The 21,142-nt window shown below is 42.8% G+C and overlaps 2 protein-coding genes across 2 annotated transcripts; both read left to right on the plus strand.

Annotated features, from left to right (window-relative positions):
* The first annotated feature begins 3,434 nt into the window (after window positions 1-3,434).
* On the plus strand, window positions 3,435-4,600 carry TAS2R38 (taste 2 receptor member 38). Its single transcript, XM_041002010.1, has one exon. The coding sequence runs from the start codon at window positions 3,650-3,652 to the stop codon at window positions 4,598-4,600; it is 951 nt and encodes a 316-aa protein (XP_040857944.1). The 5' UTR covers window positions 3,435-3,649.
* Window positions 4,601-12,127: 7,527 nt separating this feature from the next.
* On the plus strand, window positions 12,128-20,962 carry CLEC5A (C-type lectin domain containing 5A). Its single transcript, XM_041002011.1, has 6 exons — window positions 12,128-12,453; window positions 12,912-13,010; window positions 17,177-17,284; window positions 17,583-17,719; window positions 18,369-18,475; window positions 19,729-20,962. The coding sequence occupies exons 2-6, from the start codon at window positions 12,932-12,934 to the stop codon at window positions 19,874-19,876; spliced, it is 579 nt and encodes a 192-aa protein (XP_040857945.1). The 5' UTR covers window positions 12,128-12,453; window positions 12,912-12,931; the 3' UTR covers window positions 19,877-20,962.
* The last annotated feature ends 180 nt before the right edge of the window (window positions 20,963-21,142 follow it).

Here is a 21,142-nt window from a genome sequence, read left to right on the forward strand (position 1 = left end):
ACTCAAATAACAAATACCTGGACACAGGATGCCGGAATTACAAGCAGTGACTTATAAGCTTGTGAGTTGTTGCACCACTGGTATCAGGCCACACATTCCCTTCTTAATCGGTGTCTTTTAATATGTCCATCTAGCCAGTCACTGGAAACATCTAAGCAAGATATTTTCAGGGAATAATGTTTAATATTATTAGTGGTAGTGTTCTGGCAAACTAAACAAGAGCAGTTGCTTATTACTCATGGGCAAATGTTGCGGTGCAGGGATGCCTGGGTCCCGTATTGGAATACCTGGCTTGACATCTGCCTCCACTTCTGATTCCAACTCGCTGCTAATGTACATCCTGGAAGACAACAGATGATGGCTCAAGTACTTGGGTCCCTGCCACCTACAGTGTAAGACCCAGATAGAATTTCTGCCTCTAGGCTTCAGCCTGGCTCAGCCCTGGACATTGTAGGTAATTAAGGAGTAAACCATCAGATGGAAGATTGCTCTCTCTACACTCTCCTCTCAGACAAAATAAAAGCAAGCTTTACAAAACATTCAGTCTGGGCTCAGCGGCGTGGCCTAGCAGCTAAAGTCCTAGCCTTGAACGCGCTGAGATCCCATATGGGCGCAGGTTCTAATCCCAGCAGCTCCACTTCCCATCCAGCTCCCTGCTTGTGGCCTGGGAAAGCAGTGGAGGACAGCCTAAAGCTTTGGGACTCTGAGCCCACGTGGTATACCCAGAAGAGGTTCCTGGATCCCGGCTTCCGATAAGTGCAGCAGCAGCTGTTGCGGCTCACTTGGGGAGTGAATCATTGGACGGAAGATCTTCCTCTCTGTCTCCCCTCCTCTCTGTATATCTGACTTTGTAATAAAAAAATAAATAAATCTTTAAAAAAAATCATTCAGTCCAAAGACTTCAAGTCCAGTGGCAGCAAAAATCCAAACACAACTTTGTTAAGTAAAGACGTGTTTAGCTTTTTATAATTGCTGATAAAATAATTTTTGTTCCCGTCACTGCTTTTATTATGTTCTTATTAGAGACTGATTTTGAGCTTCTTAGTTTCCTAATCAGTTTTCCAATAGCCAATTGCTAAAGGCTATCTACATAAAAGCTTATGTCATTCTTACAGCGTGTGTATAAGGCAAGTGAGAGTGAGAGTGTCATTGGTGGTTTGTGCTATTCTATGAAAGATCCCTTGGAGTTATGGTGGGATTTGTCCCTCCAAAAATCCAGCACAGACAACGTGTCTGATTGCCTCCATGAATTATGACGGGACAGGGGAGGTTGTAATTTGGATGTTCTGTAATTCTGTTTGTGCAGTGGACCAAGCTGTTTCCATCTGGACTGTGGACAGGAAGCAAAGTTTTCCTGAACACCTTTGGTACAATACTGCCACCTGGTGGAGTGTAGAGAAGGGGGAATGTTGCTCAGTTGAAAGCAGGAAATTCAATTTCTTAGTCTGGTATATAATAAGGAACAAATGACCCACATGAGGTAGTCACAAACACAAGGAGTTAAACACAGTTGCAATGCTACTTGTTTAGATACAGCACTGTATTACTCTCTGTGTATGAACAGGCTAGAATGAAACAGGAACATTTTTAGTGACCAATTACTTAATGTTTCTACTTACAAAGAAATTAAGAAGGGGAGGCACTGTGGCATCACAGGCAAAGTCACTGCTTGTGGTGCTGGCATCCCCTACAGACCTACATAGAGCCAGGCCATTTCATTTCCAATCCAGCTCCCTGCTAATGTACCTGGGAAAGCAACTGGGGATGGCCCATGGCCTTGTGCCCCTGAAACCACATGGAAGACCCAGAAAAAGCTCCTGGCTCCTGACTTTGCACCAGCCCAGCTCTGACTTTTGCAGACATTTGGGGAGCAAGCCAACTGATGGGACATCTTTCTCTTTCTCTCTCTCTCTCTCTCACTCTCAACTCTGCCTTTCAAGTAAGTCAATAAATCTTTTTTTTTTTTTTTATTGTTGCTTACACTGTATTGTGTAGTACAGTTTTATAGGCGCTGGGGATTCCCCCCCCCCCTCCCCATACCCCTCCCCCCATGGTGGATTCCTCCACCTTGCTGCATAACCATAGTTCAAGTTCAGTTGAGATTCATTGCTTGCAAACACATGCCTAGCATAAAGTTCAGCGTCTTATTGTCCAGATAAGTTCAGTGGCCTCCTGGGGAGACCTTCTATGGTCTGAAGATAGGTCTAAAAATCTTTAAATATTTAAAAAAAAAAACGATTTTAAAAAGTAAGGATCTTCAGTCAAACAGGATATGAAAAGGCTAATGACCAGATCTGATATTTGTATACTGAATATGTGTTTCAAATGATCATGCTGCACCCCCATTATCCATACAATTAAACAGTCATTTTAAAATTCATTTGAAAAGAATAACCACATGAGAACAACGGTAACCATAATCCACATTTACTGCTGAGACATCACATGCTGGTCACAATTCCAGGCTCACGTGTGGTTACCTCAGGTAATGAATTTCGGCTTACCTGCCTGTGGTTTAAGACATAGCTTCCACCTCTATGTGCAGTATGTGATTTCTGGTTGGAGGGTCCAGAGAGACAGGCATCTCTATTAGCCAATTGGAATTATTGCTGGGTGGAGTATTGTTGGGACCGCCCTTCTGCCGTCCCTATTTTTCCCCTCCTATGTAAGATTGTGAGTTCTCCCTAAGAAACGAACATCCCTCACCATTTTGTTTCCAGTGCTTCTTGCAGCCAGTGAACACCATTGTCTCAGCCCTCGGTGGGCTCGGGGCCTGCTGGTCAGGAAGGAGATGGATAACTCTGAAAGGGCCGCGAGGAGCAGTGCTGTGACCTCAGTGCCCTTCTGCCAGGACCTCCAGTGTTGCTTTGTAGCAAATGAGTGAAGAAGTCAGAGTGAGAGACAGAAGAGTCAAAATTCTCCCTCAACAACTCAGGTCAGATGGCCTCTTTTTTTCTTGCGAAGATGCTGGTCTAGTCCATGCTAAGACTCCTTTTAACAAGCACAGGGTCTCGCATAATAAAGATGATTGAATTAAAACCTTTGGCAATGGCAACCAAAGCGGCAGTCACTCACAGTGGCGCCAGAAGGCACCTGTCCTCATTAAAACATAGCCTGTGATGACAGCCTCGAAGGAAATACAAAGCATGCAAATGGAAACTAGTTCAAACCTCACTTCGTTAAAAATATCTGCTTTGCCTGCTGCCAGTTTTCTTGAAATCCATAAGCAAATCCTGTTTTGTCTTCTACCCCCACATGTCCAGATGGACATGCAAAATTGAACTAAGGAAACAAGACCCTATCTTATTTGCATCCCTGATGTTGTGCTGTGGCCTTCTGGGGAAGCTGTTGCAACGGGACACCTGAATTTATTTTTTCAAAAAGTTTCTGTGTCACCCGAGAAGTCAGAGCTGTGAGTCTAACTTGAAATTAGCCACCCTCGGGATGAGCCTTGTGCATTTCCAAGAGACCCTCCGAAGCAACAGCATCCTTCTGGGCTTGATGTTGAGGTTCTTGTGTCCCCACTTTGTGATAGAGCTCAGATAAGAATTGCATACTGTGTAAAGGCAAGATCCTGGCTGTGAGACACACTTCTCCACTGGGTGGTATCTGAGTCTTATGTAGATCAGCTAACCAGGAAAAAAGCAGCATGTTAACTCTGACTCCTGAATTATCTGTGTCCTACGAAGTCAAGATTACATTCATATCTCTTTCCCTGCTGGAACTAGCAGTGGGGATGCTGGCCAACGCCTTCATTGTCTTGGTGAATTGCTGGGATGTGGTCAAGCAACGGCCACTGAGCAACTGTGACCTGGTACTGCTGTGTCTTGGCATCACCCGGATTTTTCTGCATGGGCTGCTGTTTCTGGATGCCATCCATCTCACATTTCTGCAACAGATGAAGGATCCTCTGAGCCACAGCTACCAAATCGTCATCATATTCTGGATAGTCACAAACCAAGTCAGCCTCTGGCTAAGCACCTGCCTCAGTCTCCTCTACTGCTCCAAGGTCGCCCGCTTCTCCGACGCCTTCCTGCTATGCTTGGTAAGCCTGATCTCCAGGAAGATCCGCCAGTTGCTCCTAGGAGCTATCTTGTTCTCCTGCATCTGTTCGGTCTTCTGTGTGTGGGATTTCTTCAGCAGATCTCACATCTCAATCACGTCTCTGTTATTCAGGAACAACACAGAGCTCAATTTGCACATGACAAACTTCCATTTCTCATTTTCTTTCCTTTTCTGCAATGTGGTCTCCATTCCCCTGTTTCTGTCTTTTCTGATTTCTACCGGGCTGCTGATTGCATCCCTGAGGAAGCACGTGAGAGCAATGAAGACCCACACCAGAGATAACCAAGACCCTAGCCTGAAGGCCCACATCAAAGCCCTGAGGTCCTTGGTGTCCTCCCTCTGCTTCTATGTGGTCTCATTTGGTGCTGCCTGGATCTCTGTGCCCTTACGGACAAAGTGGCACAGCAAGACGGGGGGCATGGTCTGTGTAATGCTGATGGCAGCTTGTCCCACTGGACATGCAGCCGTCCTGATCTCAAGCAATGCCAAGTTAAGGAGAACTCTGGGGACCATTCTACACTGGGTCCTGAGCTGAACAGTTAAGAGAAGGACACGGGGCGGATTCCAGGATGCCGTGTTGACTTTTGTAAATATGCTTCCAGTTCTTCATTAAAATACTTCTGATGTTTCATTAAAATTCCTAATTTAATCTATAACTGAAATTCTCTCTATTTTATATCAGTGGAATCACCCACAGATGAATACAAATTAAAGCTCTACATCTAACCTGGACAGACATAACAGTGTTGATTCCCTAGATTGACTAAATGAACAAAGTAGAAAAGTGGAATATTCAGTGTAAAGCCTTTAGACAATGTAGCTTTTATCATTTGGTATAAGCCAAACCAGGAGAAGTCACCATTTTGAAATAATATTTATACTTCAAAATAACATGGTTGGCTTTTAACACAACCTCTCATTTATTCCTCATTATTGGTGCTAACTTAATATTTAAAAATATTAACTACTGTGTAGGTTTTTATGTAAACATGAGCTTTCAACTCCTTTACATATATCCCAAGGAATATGAACACTATAGCACACAATAGGGGCATGTTCGATTTTGCATTTAAAAATTAAATTATCTTCCAAATTATCTTCCATCAAATTATCTTCCATCAAATTATCTTCCAAAAAGGCTTACTATTTTGCATTGCCACCAATTCCCACCAGCAGGAAGACTTTCTGCTATTGCACATTCTCGCTGGGATTTGGTGATGTCAGTGTTCTATTTCTTGGGTCGTCTAACAGGTGCGTAATGGTATCTGGCTTTAATTTGCATTTCCCTGATAAACTAAGATATGGAACATTTTTTTCATATACGTATTTACATGATTTGGTGTCATCCACTTACAATTTGCCTATCCATTTACTGTTGACGAACATTTGCATTATTTAACACTTGAGGCTATTAAAATAAAGCTTCTGTAAAAATTCTTGACTCCATCTTCCTGTAAATACAGTTTTCACTTTTCATAGGTAAGTAGAGAAACAAGAAGTTATCACATCGTGAAACTGATCTACATTTAATTTTATAAAAAACTATAAGGGGAAACATTATGACAGCAGGTTAAGCCACTGTCTGGGACACCTGTATTGCACAGAAGTGGGTTTTTTTTTTTTAAGACTATTTATTTTTTATTACAAATCCAGATATACAGAGAGAAGGAGAGACAGAGAGGAAAATCTTCCGTCCGATGATTCACTTCCCAAGTGAGCACAACGGACAGTGCTGATCCAAAGCCGGGATCCAGAAACTTCTTCCAGGGTTCCCACATGGGTGCAGGGTCCCAAGGCTTTGGGCTGTCCTCCACTGCTATCCCAGGCCACAAGTAGGGAGCTGGATGGGAAGTGGAGCTGCTGGGGTTAGAACCGGCGCCCATATGGAATCATGGCGCGTTCAAGGTGAGGACTTTAGCCCCAGAAGTGGGGTGTTAAATGTAATCTCCATGGGGCCTGACACAATAACCTAAAGGCTAATATCCTCACCTTACAAGCACCAGGATCCCATATGGGTGCTGGTTCTATTCCAGATGCCCCACTCATTAGCTCATTTTATATAAAGCACTTGAACATTTCCATATTTGGGTATAGGGATGGGTGGTCCTAGAAATAATAGTCCACAGAATATTGTTATATTACAGTAGACAACTGTGTTACGAACTCAACTCATCATGCAAAGCCCCACATATTTTAGTGGTTCCAAACACTCACGCATGTCTGCTGTACAGTATCCATTGCCACATCATGATATATTATTAGCACAGTGTGTTTCCTAATCATTGAGGCAATCAACAGAGAAGTTCCTTTTTATGAAATGTTGCCACATTGTTGTCAAGTTCACCAGTAAGTATGACTTTAAGACACCTCAGAATTTTTCTGTAGTTCATTACTAATTTGACATTTTATACTAAAATGTCAAAGCTTTTCTTTTTTAAGATTTATTTATTCTTATTGGAAAGTCAGATATACAGAGAGGAGGAGAGACAGAGAACATCTTTCGTCTGATGATTCACTCCCCAAGTGACCACAACGTCTGGAGCTGAGCCAATCCGGCTTTGGGTCATTCTCCACTGCTTTCCCAGGCCACAAGCAAAAGCTGGATGGGAAGCATGGCCACCGAAATTAGAACTGGCACCTATATGAGATCCCGGCGCTTGCAAGGCAAGGACTTTAGCCACTAGGCTACCACACCAGGCCTCCATCTTGCACCTTTAATACATAAGATATCACTTGCTTTTCACAAAGAAATAGATCTCTCCCACGGTCTCCATTCCATCTTTTGTTCACCCTCTTTCAGTGGAGGCATGACCTGATACAATTCTTACACTGTTCCAAAAAAAACAGCTCTACAAACAGGACTAGAGCTTCCAAGGAGGCAGTGGTACAGGAAAGGCATCCAGAGACTTGGCTAAGCCCCAGTTCCTACCTACCACTGCTCTGCGGACACACAAATATCTATTAGACTCTCAATACGTCTCAGATGTACATCCAAACTTATAACACTGAAGAGATGAAGCTAAAATACTGGTCTACTCAAAGTGATCTGTGGGCTGTGTGTGCAACCTCAGCTGACCCCTTGCCACCTGTCTCTCTCAGAGGGGTGGGAGTGATGAAGCAGACGTTTGTCTGAGCACTTGCTCACAAGAGATGAAGCGCTGAGAAGGTGTCAGGCTGAAGAATCCAGAATATAATGATAAACTGTTTTAAGGCTGCAGACAAGCTTGGAGCACTCTGGGTATGGAAAGATGGGGGGCTGGACTCTAAATTCAAAGTTCTAACAGCAACATCCATGATCAACTTATAGATCTCATGCTATATTGGATTTCATTTGTATTATTATTACCCAAATTAGGGTGTTTATTTCTTTAAAAAAAAAAAATTGATTTACCTTTGTTTGAAAGGCTAAGAAAGAAGGAGAGAGAGAGAAGAGGTGTTGTATCCACTGGCTGACTTCCCAAATGGCTGCGAAGGCTAGAATTGAGTCAGTCTGAAGCTGGGAGCCAGGAGCTTCTTCTGGGTCTCCCAACTAGGTGGAGGGTCCTAAGAACTTAAGCCTTCCTCTGCTGCTTTCCTGGATGCATGAGCATGGAGCTGGATTGGAAACTGAGCAACCAGGACCCAAACCCAGATCCCATATGGGATGCTGTTGCTGCAGCCAGACAATAAGCCTGTTGTGGTACTTTACAAGCCATGCATTGTTTGTCTCTTAAAACTATGTTTGGTGTGGCAAGGTAGCCTACTGGCTGAAGTCCTTGCCTTACATGTGTCAGGATCCCATATGGGCACTGGTTCATGCCCCTCCCAGCTGTTCCACTTCCCACCTAACTCCTTGCTTGCTGCCTGGGAAAGCAGTCAAGGAAGACCCAAAGCCTTGGGACCCTGCATCCACATGGGAAACAAGGAAGAAGCTCCTAGCTCCTGGCTTCAGATGAACTCAGTTCCAGCTACTGCAGCCAGAAGATCTTTCTCCTTTACTCTGCTTCTCTGTAAAGTCTGCCTTTCCAATAAAAATTCAAAAATAAAATTTTTAAAAAATAGATGTTGAGTTATAATCTGTTAAGCTGGTGAGTTTTTAACAAAAAAAAATTTAAAGTAAAATGAATATTTCATTTTCTTTGTAAGTTTGTCTACCCAAACACCTATAGAGTATTTATTTATTTATTTATTTATTTATTTATGAAGACATGAAGATAAATAATAGGGCTCCCATATTCCGGTTTATTTCTGAGATTTCCACAACAGCTGGGGCTGGGGCGGGATGAAGCCAAGTTCTCAGGGATCAACTTACTTGAGCCATATCTGATGTTTCCCAATGTTTACATTATCAGAGAGCTGGAATAAGGAGTTACAGCCAGTGGTCAAACTTGGACACTTTGATGTGAAATGCTAGGCTGCCAGTCCCTGGAATTGTTTATTTATTTCATTTGGGGTGGGTGGACAGGTAGAAGATAGGGATTCAGCAGAATGTATTAGGCTGGGAACTTTTGTCTTTGATTTCTGCCTAGCTTTTAGCTTTTTCACCTACATTTTCTTGACTCATTGCTCTTCTGATTTCTGTGTTTTTCTGTTTTTCTCTCTGACAGACCACAGTCCATGAGAAGGTCTATTGGGTCTAACAATCCCTTTGTTTGTCTTCTAATTGTATTCCACTCCATTTTGTTTTCCTTTTTCCTCTAAATTCCACATTCATGTTTCAGTAACATCTTCCAACTTTTTCTATTCCAACCAGCTACTCAGAGATCTTCACTCACATATTTTTTTTAAAAAAAATATATAAATCAGTCATTAAATCCCAAAGCATGTATTTGTTTCATGATAATCCTGTCATGAAGTCATTGTTCTCTAAAACCTTAACCAAAAAAAAAAAAAGTGAAAAGAATCCTAACGTTTTCTAACATTTGCTGCCTTGTAAGGACACTGGACCTCCTGTTTCACAGTCCTCACCCTATTCTATGTCCTTTCCAGCACCTCCAATGACTTTCTTTTGCATAATTAAACTCTGAAGTTAGAGAGGAGTTCTACTCACACTCAAGTCGCAATGGGTCCTGTGGCTACTGTAAGGCTCAGACACCACACAGGACTTAAGTAAGGAAGGTAGGGAATGTCTTTCCTTTTGTCCAGCTCCATTTAAAAAAAAAAAAAAAAAAACTTATTTATCTACCCTATTTGAAAGATAGAGTTGCAGAGACAGAAAGGTCATCCATCTACTGGATCATTCTTCCAAATAGCCGCAATGACCAGTACAGACCCATGCCAAAGCCAGGAGCCAGGAACTTCATCCAGGCCCCCTATGTGGGTGGTAGGAGAACCAAGCACTTGTGCTGTCTTCTGCTGCTTTCTTGGGTACATTAGTGGGGAGCTGAATTGAAAGTGGAACAAGCTGATACTGGAACTTTTGCCCATATGGGATGTCAGCACTTCAGACTGTGGCTTTGTCACATATGCTCAGCACGGGTCCCTTTATTCCAGTTCTCTATCATCAGGTTATAGGCAACCTGAGCAGGAAATGTGACCACTGGACATAGTGCTTCTTTTCTGTGGTGTTGCTGTAGTATGATGTTAATGGGGTAATTGCCTCACCATTCAATTGGAATGACTGTCACTTGCACATTATTCCATGAGCCACCATGCATGGTGGAAGCCAAGCATCACTGCTTCCATGGGATCACTGCTCCTGGTAAGCTCCAGAACCTGACAGTTCTAAATCACCCTGCCTTCAGGCCCCATAGTCCCCCTTTACCTCCCACCTCCAACATTATCAGGTTAGGGACCCTGTGAGAATAACTGAATTCTACTACAGAGTCCTCCATTTACTTCCAAACTTGGCCTTTTCTGAGCATTCTGTGAATTCTAGGTTGTCACCCTGCTGAGTGGAATCTAATTTTTAAATTGTTTCATGTTTGGACTAGTGTTTAAATGTAACAGGTTAGGGCCTGGCACTGTGGCCTAGTGGCTAAAGTCCTCACCTTGAACACACCAGGATCCCATATGGTGCCAGTTCTAACCCCCGCAGCTCCACTTCCCATCCAGCTCCCTGATCGTGGCCTGGGAAAGCAGTTAAGGAAAGCCCAAAGCCTTGGGACCCTGCATCTGCGTGGGAGACGCAGAAGAGGATCTGGGCTCCTGGCCCTGGGTCGGGGCAGCACCGGCCATTGCAGTCGCTTGGGGAGTAAATCATCGACAGAAGATCTTCCCCTCTGTCTCTCCTCCTCTCTGTATATCTGACTTTACAATAAAAAAAAATACATCTTTTTTAAAATGTAACAGGTTAAACCGTCACATGTGACTCTAGCATCCCTTATTAGTTCAGTTCCTACTGCTCAACTTCCAATCTAGCTTCCTGCCACTCCTCCTGAGAAAGCAGCAAGAGGTGGCCCAAGTATCTGGGCTCCTACAGCTCATGGGGGAGACCTGACAGGACTGCTGGCCACTGACATGAGCCTGCCTCTCTCCTGGCTGCTGCCAACACTTGAGTGATACGTTCTCCCTCTCTCTCTCGCTCTGTCTTTCTCTCTCTCATTCTGCACTTGGAATAAAACAAGCAAATCTTGTCAAAAGTTAACACAGTGCTAGTAGTACAGCATGGGTGAATGTAGGTTACTTAGTAAGCAGGACGCATTGGTTATCACCTGAAGCAAGTGGGGACACTCCAAACTATGTGTGATCAGAAGGCCCTTCCAATGCTGGTCCCAACGATGCCGGCCTTACCTTCTAATGACCTCTTAGTGGCATTTTTAATTACATTTACAGGTCTTGACTTGTAGCAGCACTTCTGACATTTTCAAAAACTCAAAGATTGAAGAAGTATTTGGAAGTTTCCTTAGACTTTCTCAGAAGACACAGAGAGATCTCCCAGTGCATCTGCCAGAATGTGACCCCCAAAAATCTCTGTGGCTAGCCCTTTTGACCGACATATTCTCCCGTCGTGATGGTATATGAAAGATTTGCTTTACTGTTACTTTGTAGAAAATTGGCCTACTATCCAAGAGTCTCAATATTTTAATTTGATTAGAAAGTGTCTTTTTCTACCAGTCAGGAAATTCCTACATTATACTGATCAAGTTGCTGAACTCCACCCTAACAGATTGAATCAATTACTAGCAAATAAATAAGTGGAATACTTCTGGATGGCAACCCAGGCTACAGCTGAGTACACTGTCCAGAGAAATCAAGTTTCGCCCAAATCTTAAAAACTTCAGATTATGATCCTAGTAAAACAAGATGCAACCTTAACTTTCAAGGCATCTCCTTTGCCGTTACTCCAGTTTCTGGAAACTTAGCTTAAGAGAGTGACTAAGGAAACATACAAACACTTGTTCAGTTAGGAGCCCACGATGCATCAGGTGTAAGACACACAGGATACACAGAAGTTTTATTCAAGATGCCAGGTGTCGTGGTTTTAACGTTGCGAAGATTGCCCCGCTATTTCTCACAACAGTCCTTTAGAGCATTTATCAGATTTATTCCTACTTAAAGAGGAAAACTTGGGAACTTAACATATATTAAGTCATTTGGTCAAGAACACTCAGCTAGTGAATTCCAGATCCAGGAATCCAATCCCAACCTAACTTTAGAATGTTCATTCGTACTCACTATTCTTTACTGAAGAGTCACAGTTGTCACGCTGTCAAATAACTCATTGACTTTTATGCATATATTAAATAGCACACTATCCAAAACTGTAACATAGTGTTGGTTTATTCTTAACATGTAACTTGCAAAATGTTTGACAAATGGTCCTGTTTCTAAATGCACCATCTACCTACCCATGTATTCTGCCCTTCCTACTCCTCTTGTGAGAATACAGGCAGAGGCTGTAACAGCTATACACATTTGATTTTAGAGATGACAGGTGCAGCAGAGCTGAGAGTGAACAGAACAGACGTAGCACAGAAAGAGTTGCCCACTAATTTGAGCCTCAGCTGGATTTCTTACCTTACAACTCTTTTGACATAATTTGGGCTGTGTAGAAGTGTTGCAACACAAGTTACAAAGTACTCCCCCTTGTTGATATTCCCTGGCTGTTAGCATCCTGTTCTTCCCATTATGGCCCAAGGGAATTCAGTCCAAAGGGTGGGGTGAATCTGTATCAAGATATTTTGTTTTCCAAATTCTCCTACAAGTGCTCCCCTAAATTGGAACTCTGGCGGGAGGAAGCTTCCTCTTGCCACAGTTCAGACTCCCACCTCCTCTGGGCCCCGCCTGCTCCCTCAGCAGTGAACACTGAACAGGAAAGATGATTGGCTGGAGTGCGCTGCCAGGGAGACTGTGAAGCAGAACGCTGCCTGAGCAGAGGCAGTGAGCTCTCAGGGAGATCATACCCCTGCCTACCCCACCAGGACGACCCCCATCTGCAAGCCAGCCCAGCCCGGAAGGAGGAAGCAGGTTAGTCTGTCTGTCCCCTCTGCACTGACTGTTGTCTTGTTCTCGATGCCACGACCCTCCAGACATGGCTGCTCTGTCACCTACCTCAGATGTACTGAAGTTGAGACTTTTTCAGATGTCAGTGTGATCAAGGTTACACCCAGGTCCTGGGAAGCCAGAATCACTGCAAGGCCAAGAATTCTCGAAATCTAGGAAAGGACGTGCTTGTTAGAGCCTGGGGGGTGACAAACAGAGACAAGGCTGAGGCCCAGAACTCAGGGATGGGAAAGGAGAGGCAGCATGTCAAAGCTGCTATCTATCTTGTGACATGTGCTGCTCTCCTTTTGTACTTATCCATGACATGCCCATCTTCCTACCTCCAACCCCTCCGGGGGGATCTGAACAAGAGCCCGCAGTGTGTCCTGGTGAACGGAATACTCATTCTCAGGTTCTAATGGTGGCATGTTCTAACCCCACAGGCCCACACATCTCCTTCATCATGAACTGGCATATGGTAATCTCTGCGCTTGTGGTAGTGGTGCTTAAGGTCATTGGAATGACCTTATTTTTGCTGTATTGTAAGTATTTCAAAAATGGCTTACCCCAGCCTGTGTGTTGTCTTGCTCATCTTTGACTCTTGTCTCAAAATGCAAAACATCTGAAGGTTAAATGCCAAATGTATCCACAGCTGAGGGTAGCTGATCCAATAGAGGACAATTGGCAATGCCTTCTCATTCTCCAACTACACATGGGGCTGGCTCCCTTGATCCTTATTACAGACATAGAATCAACCACTGTCTACTGGCTAGAACCTCATGCAAAGCTTTTCAACCAGAATATTAGTTGGGTAATCTGAATTGAAATCGCTATAACTGTTATTTTAATTATTCAGAATGCAGTGTTACTGGGGACACAGAGAGAGAATCTTGTGTTTGCTGTTTCACTCGCTAATGCACCAAAGGCCAAGACTGGGTTAGGAGGAAACCAAGTGCCTGGAGCTTCTTCTGGGTCTCCCACGTGGCGGGCCATATTCTGCTGTTTTCCCAGGTGTGATAGCAGGGAGCTGGAAATGGAGTAGTAGGACTCCAATTGGCACTCATAAGTGATGCCCACATTTCAGATAGAAGCTCAGCTTCCTACACGACAACACCAGCCTCCCCTAGTGTTTTCAAATTTGAGAATACAGGCAGATGAAATTTCAGCATAGTATCAATATGTCTTACATCAGAACACCTGGGGTCAGTTCCCGCATCTGTCTCTCGCTCCCAACTTGCTCGTTACATTCTGGGTGCAGCTGTGATAGTTTAAGTAGCTGGGTTCCTGCAACAGGTGGTAGACTTGGGTTGCATTACCAACTCCCAACTTTGGATTCCCAGCCGTGACAGACATTTAGGGAGTGAATCAGCAGATGGGAGTTCTTTCTGCATCTGTCTTCTCTTTGTATTTGTTTCTCAAATGCCTACATAAATATTTTTTGAAAAATATTTTGATACTACTTTTTCTGGGGCCAGAGTTGTAGCGTATCAGCTTAGACTACCTCATGGCTGCCAGCATCCCACATGGCGGTAGTTCAAGTTCTAGCTGCCCAACCTCCAGTCCAATCCAGCTGCTTGCTAACATGCCTGGGAGAGCAGCAGAAGACAGGACAAGTGCTTGGCTCCCTGTCATTTGTGTGGCAGACCTAGGTGAATCTTCTGGTTCCTGGCTTTGGCATAGCCCAGTTGTGGCCATTGTGGCTGTTTGGTGAGTGTCGGTGAGTGAAACAGATGATGGAAGTTCTCTCTTTTTCTCCACCCATAACTCTGTCTTTAAAATTATGTGAAAATAAATCTTTTTTTTAAAAAAGAAAATACTGTCTAATTCAAGTCAAAAATAAGGCTGTGCTAAGAGGTGACTTATACAGTAATAGGACTTGGGAGAAATTTCTCTCCATAGGCATACAAATTAATTAACTCAAATAAGTTAATAAAAGTAAAAAATATTCACATCACAGGATTTTATTTCGAATTAGTAGAATTGTCTCCAAACCCTGAAGCCAAAATGGAAAACAAATGAGGAAGGAAATGTGAGTAGTACCCCGCAATTGGGCAAGCAGACCAGGTCTTCCTCGAGACACAATAGGAAGGTGCCAATCTTACCAGTTAAAAGAGGAAGAAAGGAGTAGAAATTTGAGTAACTGATTAGGCATCACTGACCTGCGTTAGGTGGTTCACCATTACCCAGGAGAGTCACACTGCCCAGCCGCCCTCAGGAAGTACAAGCTTGTTATACGCACCAAGCACCCAGATCCGGGGCTGAGTCAACATCCTGCTATCTTTTCAGTTCTCCAGATTTTTGGTCAAAGCAACGATGTCTTCATCCTCATGGGTCCCTCTGGAATGGACACTGCATGATGGTGACGTCATCTTTATCATCCGGCTTCTGATGTGCTGAACTCTTAGAGACTCCCCCAAGGCCTCCTTTCCTAAACCTTTCTTTTATACAAAAGGGTTCATAAATATCTCCTAATTAGTCCTTTTCGTGTTTTTTTTAATTTGTTTATATGTTTATCTGAAAGACAGTGACTGAGAAACAGAGAAAAACAGACAGAAAGGGAGACCTTCTATCCATAGATTTACTCCCCAAATGACAACTACAGCTGGGGCTAGGCCATGCAAAAGCCAGGTGTTCTGAGTGAATCTTCTGTATAGGCAACAGCATCTCAAATATGAAACTGTCATCTGTTGCTTTCCAGGCAGATAAGTAAGAAGCTGAATCAGAAGAAGAGTAGGCAAGACTAAGACAGGAACGCTGATATACCACGTGCATTTCCCAAGTAGCAGCTCAGCCTGCAGCAGCACACTCACCCCAATTCCCTTTCCTTCATGTCTGGGAGAAAAACAAGACCCTTCTGGTCCTAAGCTTGCCTTTCAGCATGAGGACAGTGTACAGTCTGTAACGTCAAAACACTTCCTAGACTAAAAGCATCTACCTGCAAGAAATGGTTTTAAGAGAGACTGTGTAGTGTGACAAGTTTTATGTTAGACCAATCATAGTATTTAAGAAAAAATAGGATACATTAATGGGGCACAATGACAGAAGCTATGGAGGAATAAAGAAAGATGTGAGTCACACAGCTCTCCCTGTTAAATGCTTCACCCCTGAAGACCTTTCTAAGAACTAGCCACCTCTTTCTCTGAAGACAGAGTTTACTCCAAATGTCTTCAAGAGAAAAACCATTTCAAGAAAAACCATTTCAAATTCAACTTGATGTCCACTAAGCAACCCCATCCAGTAAGCTACATAAAGCAAATATTCCTGAAATATATACATACTCTTCCATTTTTTTAAAGACTTGTTTATTTTATTGGAATGTCAGATATACAGAGAAGAGGAGAGACAGAGAGGAAGATATTCCGTTTGCTAGTTCATGGCCACAAAAATCAGAGGTGAACTGATTTGAAGCCAGGAGCCAGGAGCTGGTTCCAGTTCTCCTATGCAGGCAGGGTCCCAAGGCTTTGGGCCATCCTCAACTGCTTTCCCAGGCCACAAGCAGGGAACTGGATGGGAAGCAGGGTGCCAGGACATAAACAAGTGCCCATATGAGATCCCAGCATGTACAAGGCCAGGACTTTAGCCATTAGGCTACTGGGCCTGGCCCTGAGCTCTTTCATTTTTGATCCCAAAGTAGTTTCCAAAAGAAACCAGGCCATTCAATATTATACAGTCTGTGAGCTGAAGAACAGAATAAGAAGTGGATGCTAACCTGTATTTTACCTGTATATTTAGATAATGGGCTGCTGAATAAAGTTCCAGTAAGCTTCCCAAGCCACTGCAGAAGCCAGTGTAGAAACTGAGTTTTTAGGGAAAATATGAGTGACACTGATTCCCCTATTTTTATCAGAGGGGAAAGAACACTCTCCTTACTGTTTATAGGAAATCTCGAGTAGTTCATCAACTTTTTTGTCTGCTATCCCCCCACCCTATAATCATGAAATATGACCCTATTAACATCATTCTTAGAGCTGAGACAGTCTTAGTGAAAGAAATATCCAAAATCTGCCAAGAATTATGCATTTTATTTTTATTAATATAAAGGTAATAGATTTTATGTATATTATAGAAACCATGCTGAAAAGATAAACATATTTACCTTCTTTCTCCCCTCCTTCAAACCCCTTCCTCCTCCTTCTTTCCTTTAATTTTTGAAATGATTTTATCTCACATGCAGTTTTCAGAGCATAATGATACTTCCCAGGACACCTTCCCTCCTTCTCTCCCTCCTACCCTCCATTGCCCCTTTTTTTCTTATTTTTCTTTTAATTTTTACAATATCATACTTCCAGTTTTGGTTTGGACACTGGAAGTGGGAACAGCAGCCTGCACCCCACAGTTTAACAAGTTTGACAAGGATAACACTATCAAAAAATTACCTAAGGGGCAAGAGACCCCTTTGATGCTAAGTTCCTCCACCACTCTTCCTTCTTTTCTTCTTCTTTTCCCAGAAATTCACACCTACTTCCACAACACACACACACACACACACACACACACACACACACAAATAAATTAGAAGACATGAAATAAAACTTGACATGTCAAGCATGACAATTAGTTATATGGAAGGTCCGAAGTAGGAAAGCATCTGGAAATATCTCCAACATCCAGAGAACAAGAGTCACACACACACAACTGTGCCTATGCCCCAATGTCTGTGTGTTTCATTTATTTTATAGTAACTTTTAGATTTTTCCTTTTATTTCAGTCCCACAAATATTTGGGAGTAGAGATGAGAGCCTCAGTTCCACTAAAAGCTATGGCTTCAGTCCCACTAAAAGCTATGGCTTCAGTCCCACTCAGAGCTATGGAACAGGTAAAGTTCATGTTTTACTACCTCCTCTCCTCTCTCCAAGTACTGAATTCTTAAAGACTTTCTCATCATCTCCTTTCTTATGGAATTTGCTCAACAAGGCCATAAAGACCTATAATTCATTCTTTCTGTGACTATTGACAGACTAAAGTCAGACTAGAGTGGTTAAATTTCTTCTTCAGTTGAAAATGCTTTGTATAATTGCTAGAAAGAAACCCACGCCCCACCTTTTATGATTCAGTTCCAGGATTCACAATCCAAACCACTAATTTCGCTAATCTCTCTTCTTGAATCATTTCAGTGTGCCCCAAAGACTGGGATCTTCATCAAGGAAGATGTTTCTTCTTGTCTACCTCTGAGTTGTCTTGGAACAAAAGCAGAGATGATTGTCAAACAAAAGGATCCACTTTGGCAATTGTCAACACCCCAGAGAAAATGGTGAGATCGTTGGAGTGGTGCCATAAAGCAACTTACCCTACCCTGGGCCCAGGTGGTGAGAAGGATGGGGAACCGTGTGGTATGGTGGAGGTGGAGTGGGTGAGGAATGAAGAGGTGGCTGGCGAAGAGCCTCTAACCCCTCATCCTGAGACTAGATTTTGGGGACTGTCCTCAATAGCAATGGTATATGATCCTTGGGTTTCCACTGTCTCCACTCCTTGCTAACCCCAGAAGCAGCTCATCACACTGATGGCTTGCCAGTAACTCACCAATCAACACATTCTGATTCAACCTTATTTATAATATAAAAGTTCCTTCAATAAAAGCAAGCTTATGTTCAGAGATGTTAAATGTTAAAAGATGCATTTAAGACTACCCTGTTTCAGATTGTACAGTACCATATCCCACAGTTTGGTCCCTGCATTGTCACATCACCATAATATCAGACCTATTCAATCAGAAGCCCCTTGGTCTGCATTTTTAACAAGACCTCCAGGTGTTCCTAACTCCGTGTGAGAATTGAGAACTTCTGGAGTTAGTGCTCAATTCCAGCAATAGTCAGTCCCGAGTTCCCTATCAGCCCTTCTTGTTCCCAGATCAGACATAATCATGGAGCCCATCAGCTCAAGGACCTGCTTCTGATTTCTAGGAGTATCTCCAGGACCTAGCTGGTGCTGAGAAATACTTCATTGGCTTACTCTACCAACCTGCCGAGAAGAAGTGGCGCTGGATCAACAACTCAGTATTCAGTGGCAAGTATGTGAACATCACATTTTCCTGTCCTCAAGAGATTAATCCTAAGATTTGTCTTCAAGTAGTTCACCTGCTGGGACTTGCCGCCGTTTGATGTTCCTCCTTTCTTCCAACCCATCTATTCCCAGACACATTTTTTAAAGTTTTTTCTTATAGAAAATATTGAACATCCTGAAGTAGTGATGATAGTATTCATATAACAAATTATCTGCTCAAATCAAGACCCAAACAAATCAACATACACATAGCATTTCTTCACTGTGTTTTATAAGTCTCTTTTAACCCACAAATCACACCTTACTACCCAGTGCCTACAACTTTCCCCAGATGGGGATTCTGTACCTAAAGAAAAGTTATTACAAGCAATTAGTCAATGCCTTAAAACTATGAAGTTCTAATTCCCAAAGAGTTTTCTCCTACGGATCATACCATAGAGATCATCTTCAGAGGAGAACATAATAGTCTCAATGTTCATATGAAAACATTGATTCTGAAAACAGGTTAATTCCCCAGTCTGTGTCTGAGCTTCCCCATAAAGAAGATGTTAATATTCATTCAATGTCAACTAAATGCCAAACACTAATTATGATAAACAGTTTACATATATAATTATCTGCAATGATCACCATGATCATCCACAGAGAGCTTCTATTAAAACTGTCATCTAATAGTTAAATTAACAACCCCTTCCAAAAAAAAGGCTTCAAATTATATTGAGCATCACACAGTCTGATTCTGCATTTATTTAAGCCCGAAACTCATATAACTTTTCCATGAAATCAGAATCATCAGAATGAAAAAGACTAAATGACAGAAATAATAATAATAAAGACCCATTGATTTTTGCTTAAGCCTAGCTTGGGTCTAGGAAGCAATGGGAACTCTCTATTACACTTTCTTTAGTCCTCCTGCTGTGAATATACATGCCAGTCCAAAAAATTTTTTCTTGAGGAAAAAAAGGGCAAAGTTTCAGATATTTCTGACCAAACAGAAGAAGCTAATCTCAGATAGTGTGAATCCACAAAAGCTCACAAGATCGTTGCCAAGAAAAAAATGAAGTTAGAACTGTATTTGAAGGGAGTGGGTTTAGGAAAGGAAGTTCATATCAGGGCAAAAGGCTCAGCTCAGATGCGGGATGCCAACCTAGTTTCCCAGCCATTCCTCCATGCACAGCTGCTAGAAGACTCTCCCCCTGAAGTAAGTGAACGGCAGAGCTGAAATGCTAAGCCTTAACCTTTCTTTCTTTTCTCACCTAGAGTTACCAATCATAATGAGAATTTCAACTGTGCAACCATAGGCCTATCAAAAACAATTGATGCAGCATCCTGTGACGTGACTTACCGCTGGATCTGCGAGAAGAACCCCCAGCGAACACAACTCTACAACAAGAATGAATATACTTAGGGAGACAGCAAAGGAGAATATTTCCAACTGGGATTGGTCCAGAAAATACAGACATCAACTTACTATGCCAGTGTACTGGCACAGCTCCCTTATGAATCCTCAGGACTAACGCACCATTACCCTTCTTCTTACTATACTTATACATGCACAACCAAGGCAAACACTGCATTCTGAGCCATCCCTAAGACCGCATTTCCCGTAAGAGCAGCCCCGTTTGGATCCACACAGGTGGTATACTCAGTCATTCCACCAGGGGAGATCCTCGCCCGCTTAGGAAAATGAGCTTCTGTATTCTGCTTTGGAGGCCTGGATTGTAACCATCTACAGGAAATAGAGCCAGTGTCATGCATTCAGTTTAACTGGCATGAAAATGGCATCACTTTCTGTAGAAATGTGCATTTTTGACTTATCAACAAGGTCTAGGGTACTAACAGAATTTTTTCATCCTTGGAGTACTCCCCCATACAATCAGGGAGAAGCTGCAGACTGGACAGGCGTCAACACTATTTAGAGAGTAGCATGGGCAGAAGGGATCAATTTAGCTTCTGTGACCTCAGCTCTGCTCAGCTCTCTCCCATTCGCATCCCCAAGGTGGGAAAGCAGAGCCCTCCTGAGTCTGAACTGATTTAAACTTGGGGATAGCTCATAGATTTGGCCTTGTAGCAGAGAGAATATTATTTATGGGAATGGTGAGGTGTCTATGCAGCACAGCAATCTGCTCAGAAACTTCTCGGAAGAAATCTAAATGGATGAGGGGACCAAGAAACATAGATCTTTGAACAAAACCCAAAAAAATCATTCATGATAAAAAATGTGTCCTATTATGGCATTTCCCTTTATCCCAAATAGCTCCTTTACAACAGAAATTTGGATAAACACTTTTTGCTTTGCAGAATTTGATTAAGTCATCCCATATGTATATTTTAATAAGTTAGTGTAGTCTGGTGGGTCCTGTTGACCACACCGTGTTTTTCAACTCAGTTCTCCAGAATCCTTTCTACCCAATACAGTCTACTGATCCAAAGACTCCCTCAATAGCTGGCATCAAATTGACTTAGTGCTGTTCCAGTTGACCCCAGTGTGGAATGAAAAAGAGAAAAATTGAGTGGAAGTGAAAACTTCCCTGACTTTCAAGGAAAAATTAAATGTCTTAAAAAATTTTCCCTTGGGCCTGGCGCGGTGGCGCAAGTGGTTAAAGGTCCTCGCCTTGCACGCCCGGGATCCCATATGGGCGCCGGTTCTAATCCCGGCTGCTCCACTTCCCTT

This window comes from Ochotona curzoniae, unplaced genomic scaffold (genome assembly GCF_017591425.1).
Source record: "Ochotona curzoniae isolate NIBS_2020 unplaced genomic scaffold, NIBS_Ocur_1.0 scaffold_2476, whole genome shotgun sequence".
NCBI classification, from domain to species: Eukaryota; Metazoa; Chordata; class Mammalia; order Lagomorpha; family Ochotonidae; genus Ochotona; species Ochotona curzoniae.

Bases quoted from the DNA above. Each gene is read 5' to 3' on its own strand.
- TAS2R38 (XM_041002010.1), top strand. From the start codon at position 3,650: ATGTTAACTCTGACTCCTGAATTATCTGTGTCCTACGAAGTCAAGATT.
- CLEC5A (XM_041002011.1), top strand. From the start codon at position 12,932: ATGAACTGGCATATGGTAATCTCTGCGCTTGTGGTAGTGGTGCTTAAG. The intron at 13,011-17,176 runs GTAAGTATTTCA...CTTTTATTTCAG, and splicing joins GACCTTATTTTTGCTGTATT to TCCCACAAATATTTGGGAGT. The intron at 17,720-18,368 runs GTGAGATCGTTG...TCTGATTTCTAG, and splicing joins TCAACACCCCAGAGAAAATG to GAGTATCTCCAGGACCTAGC.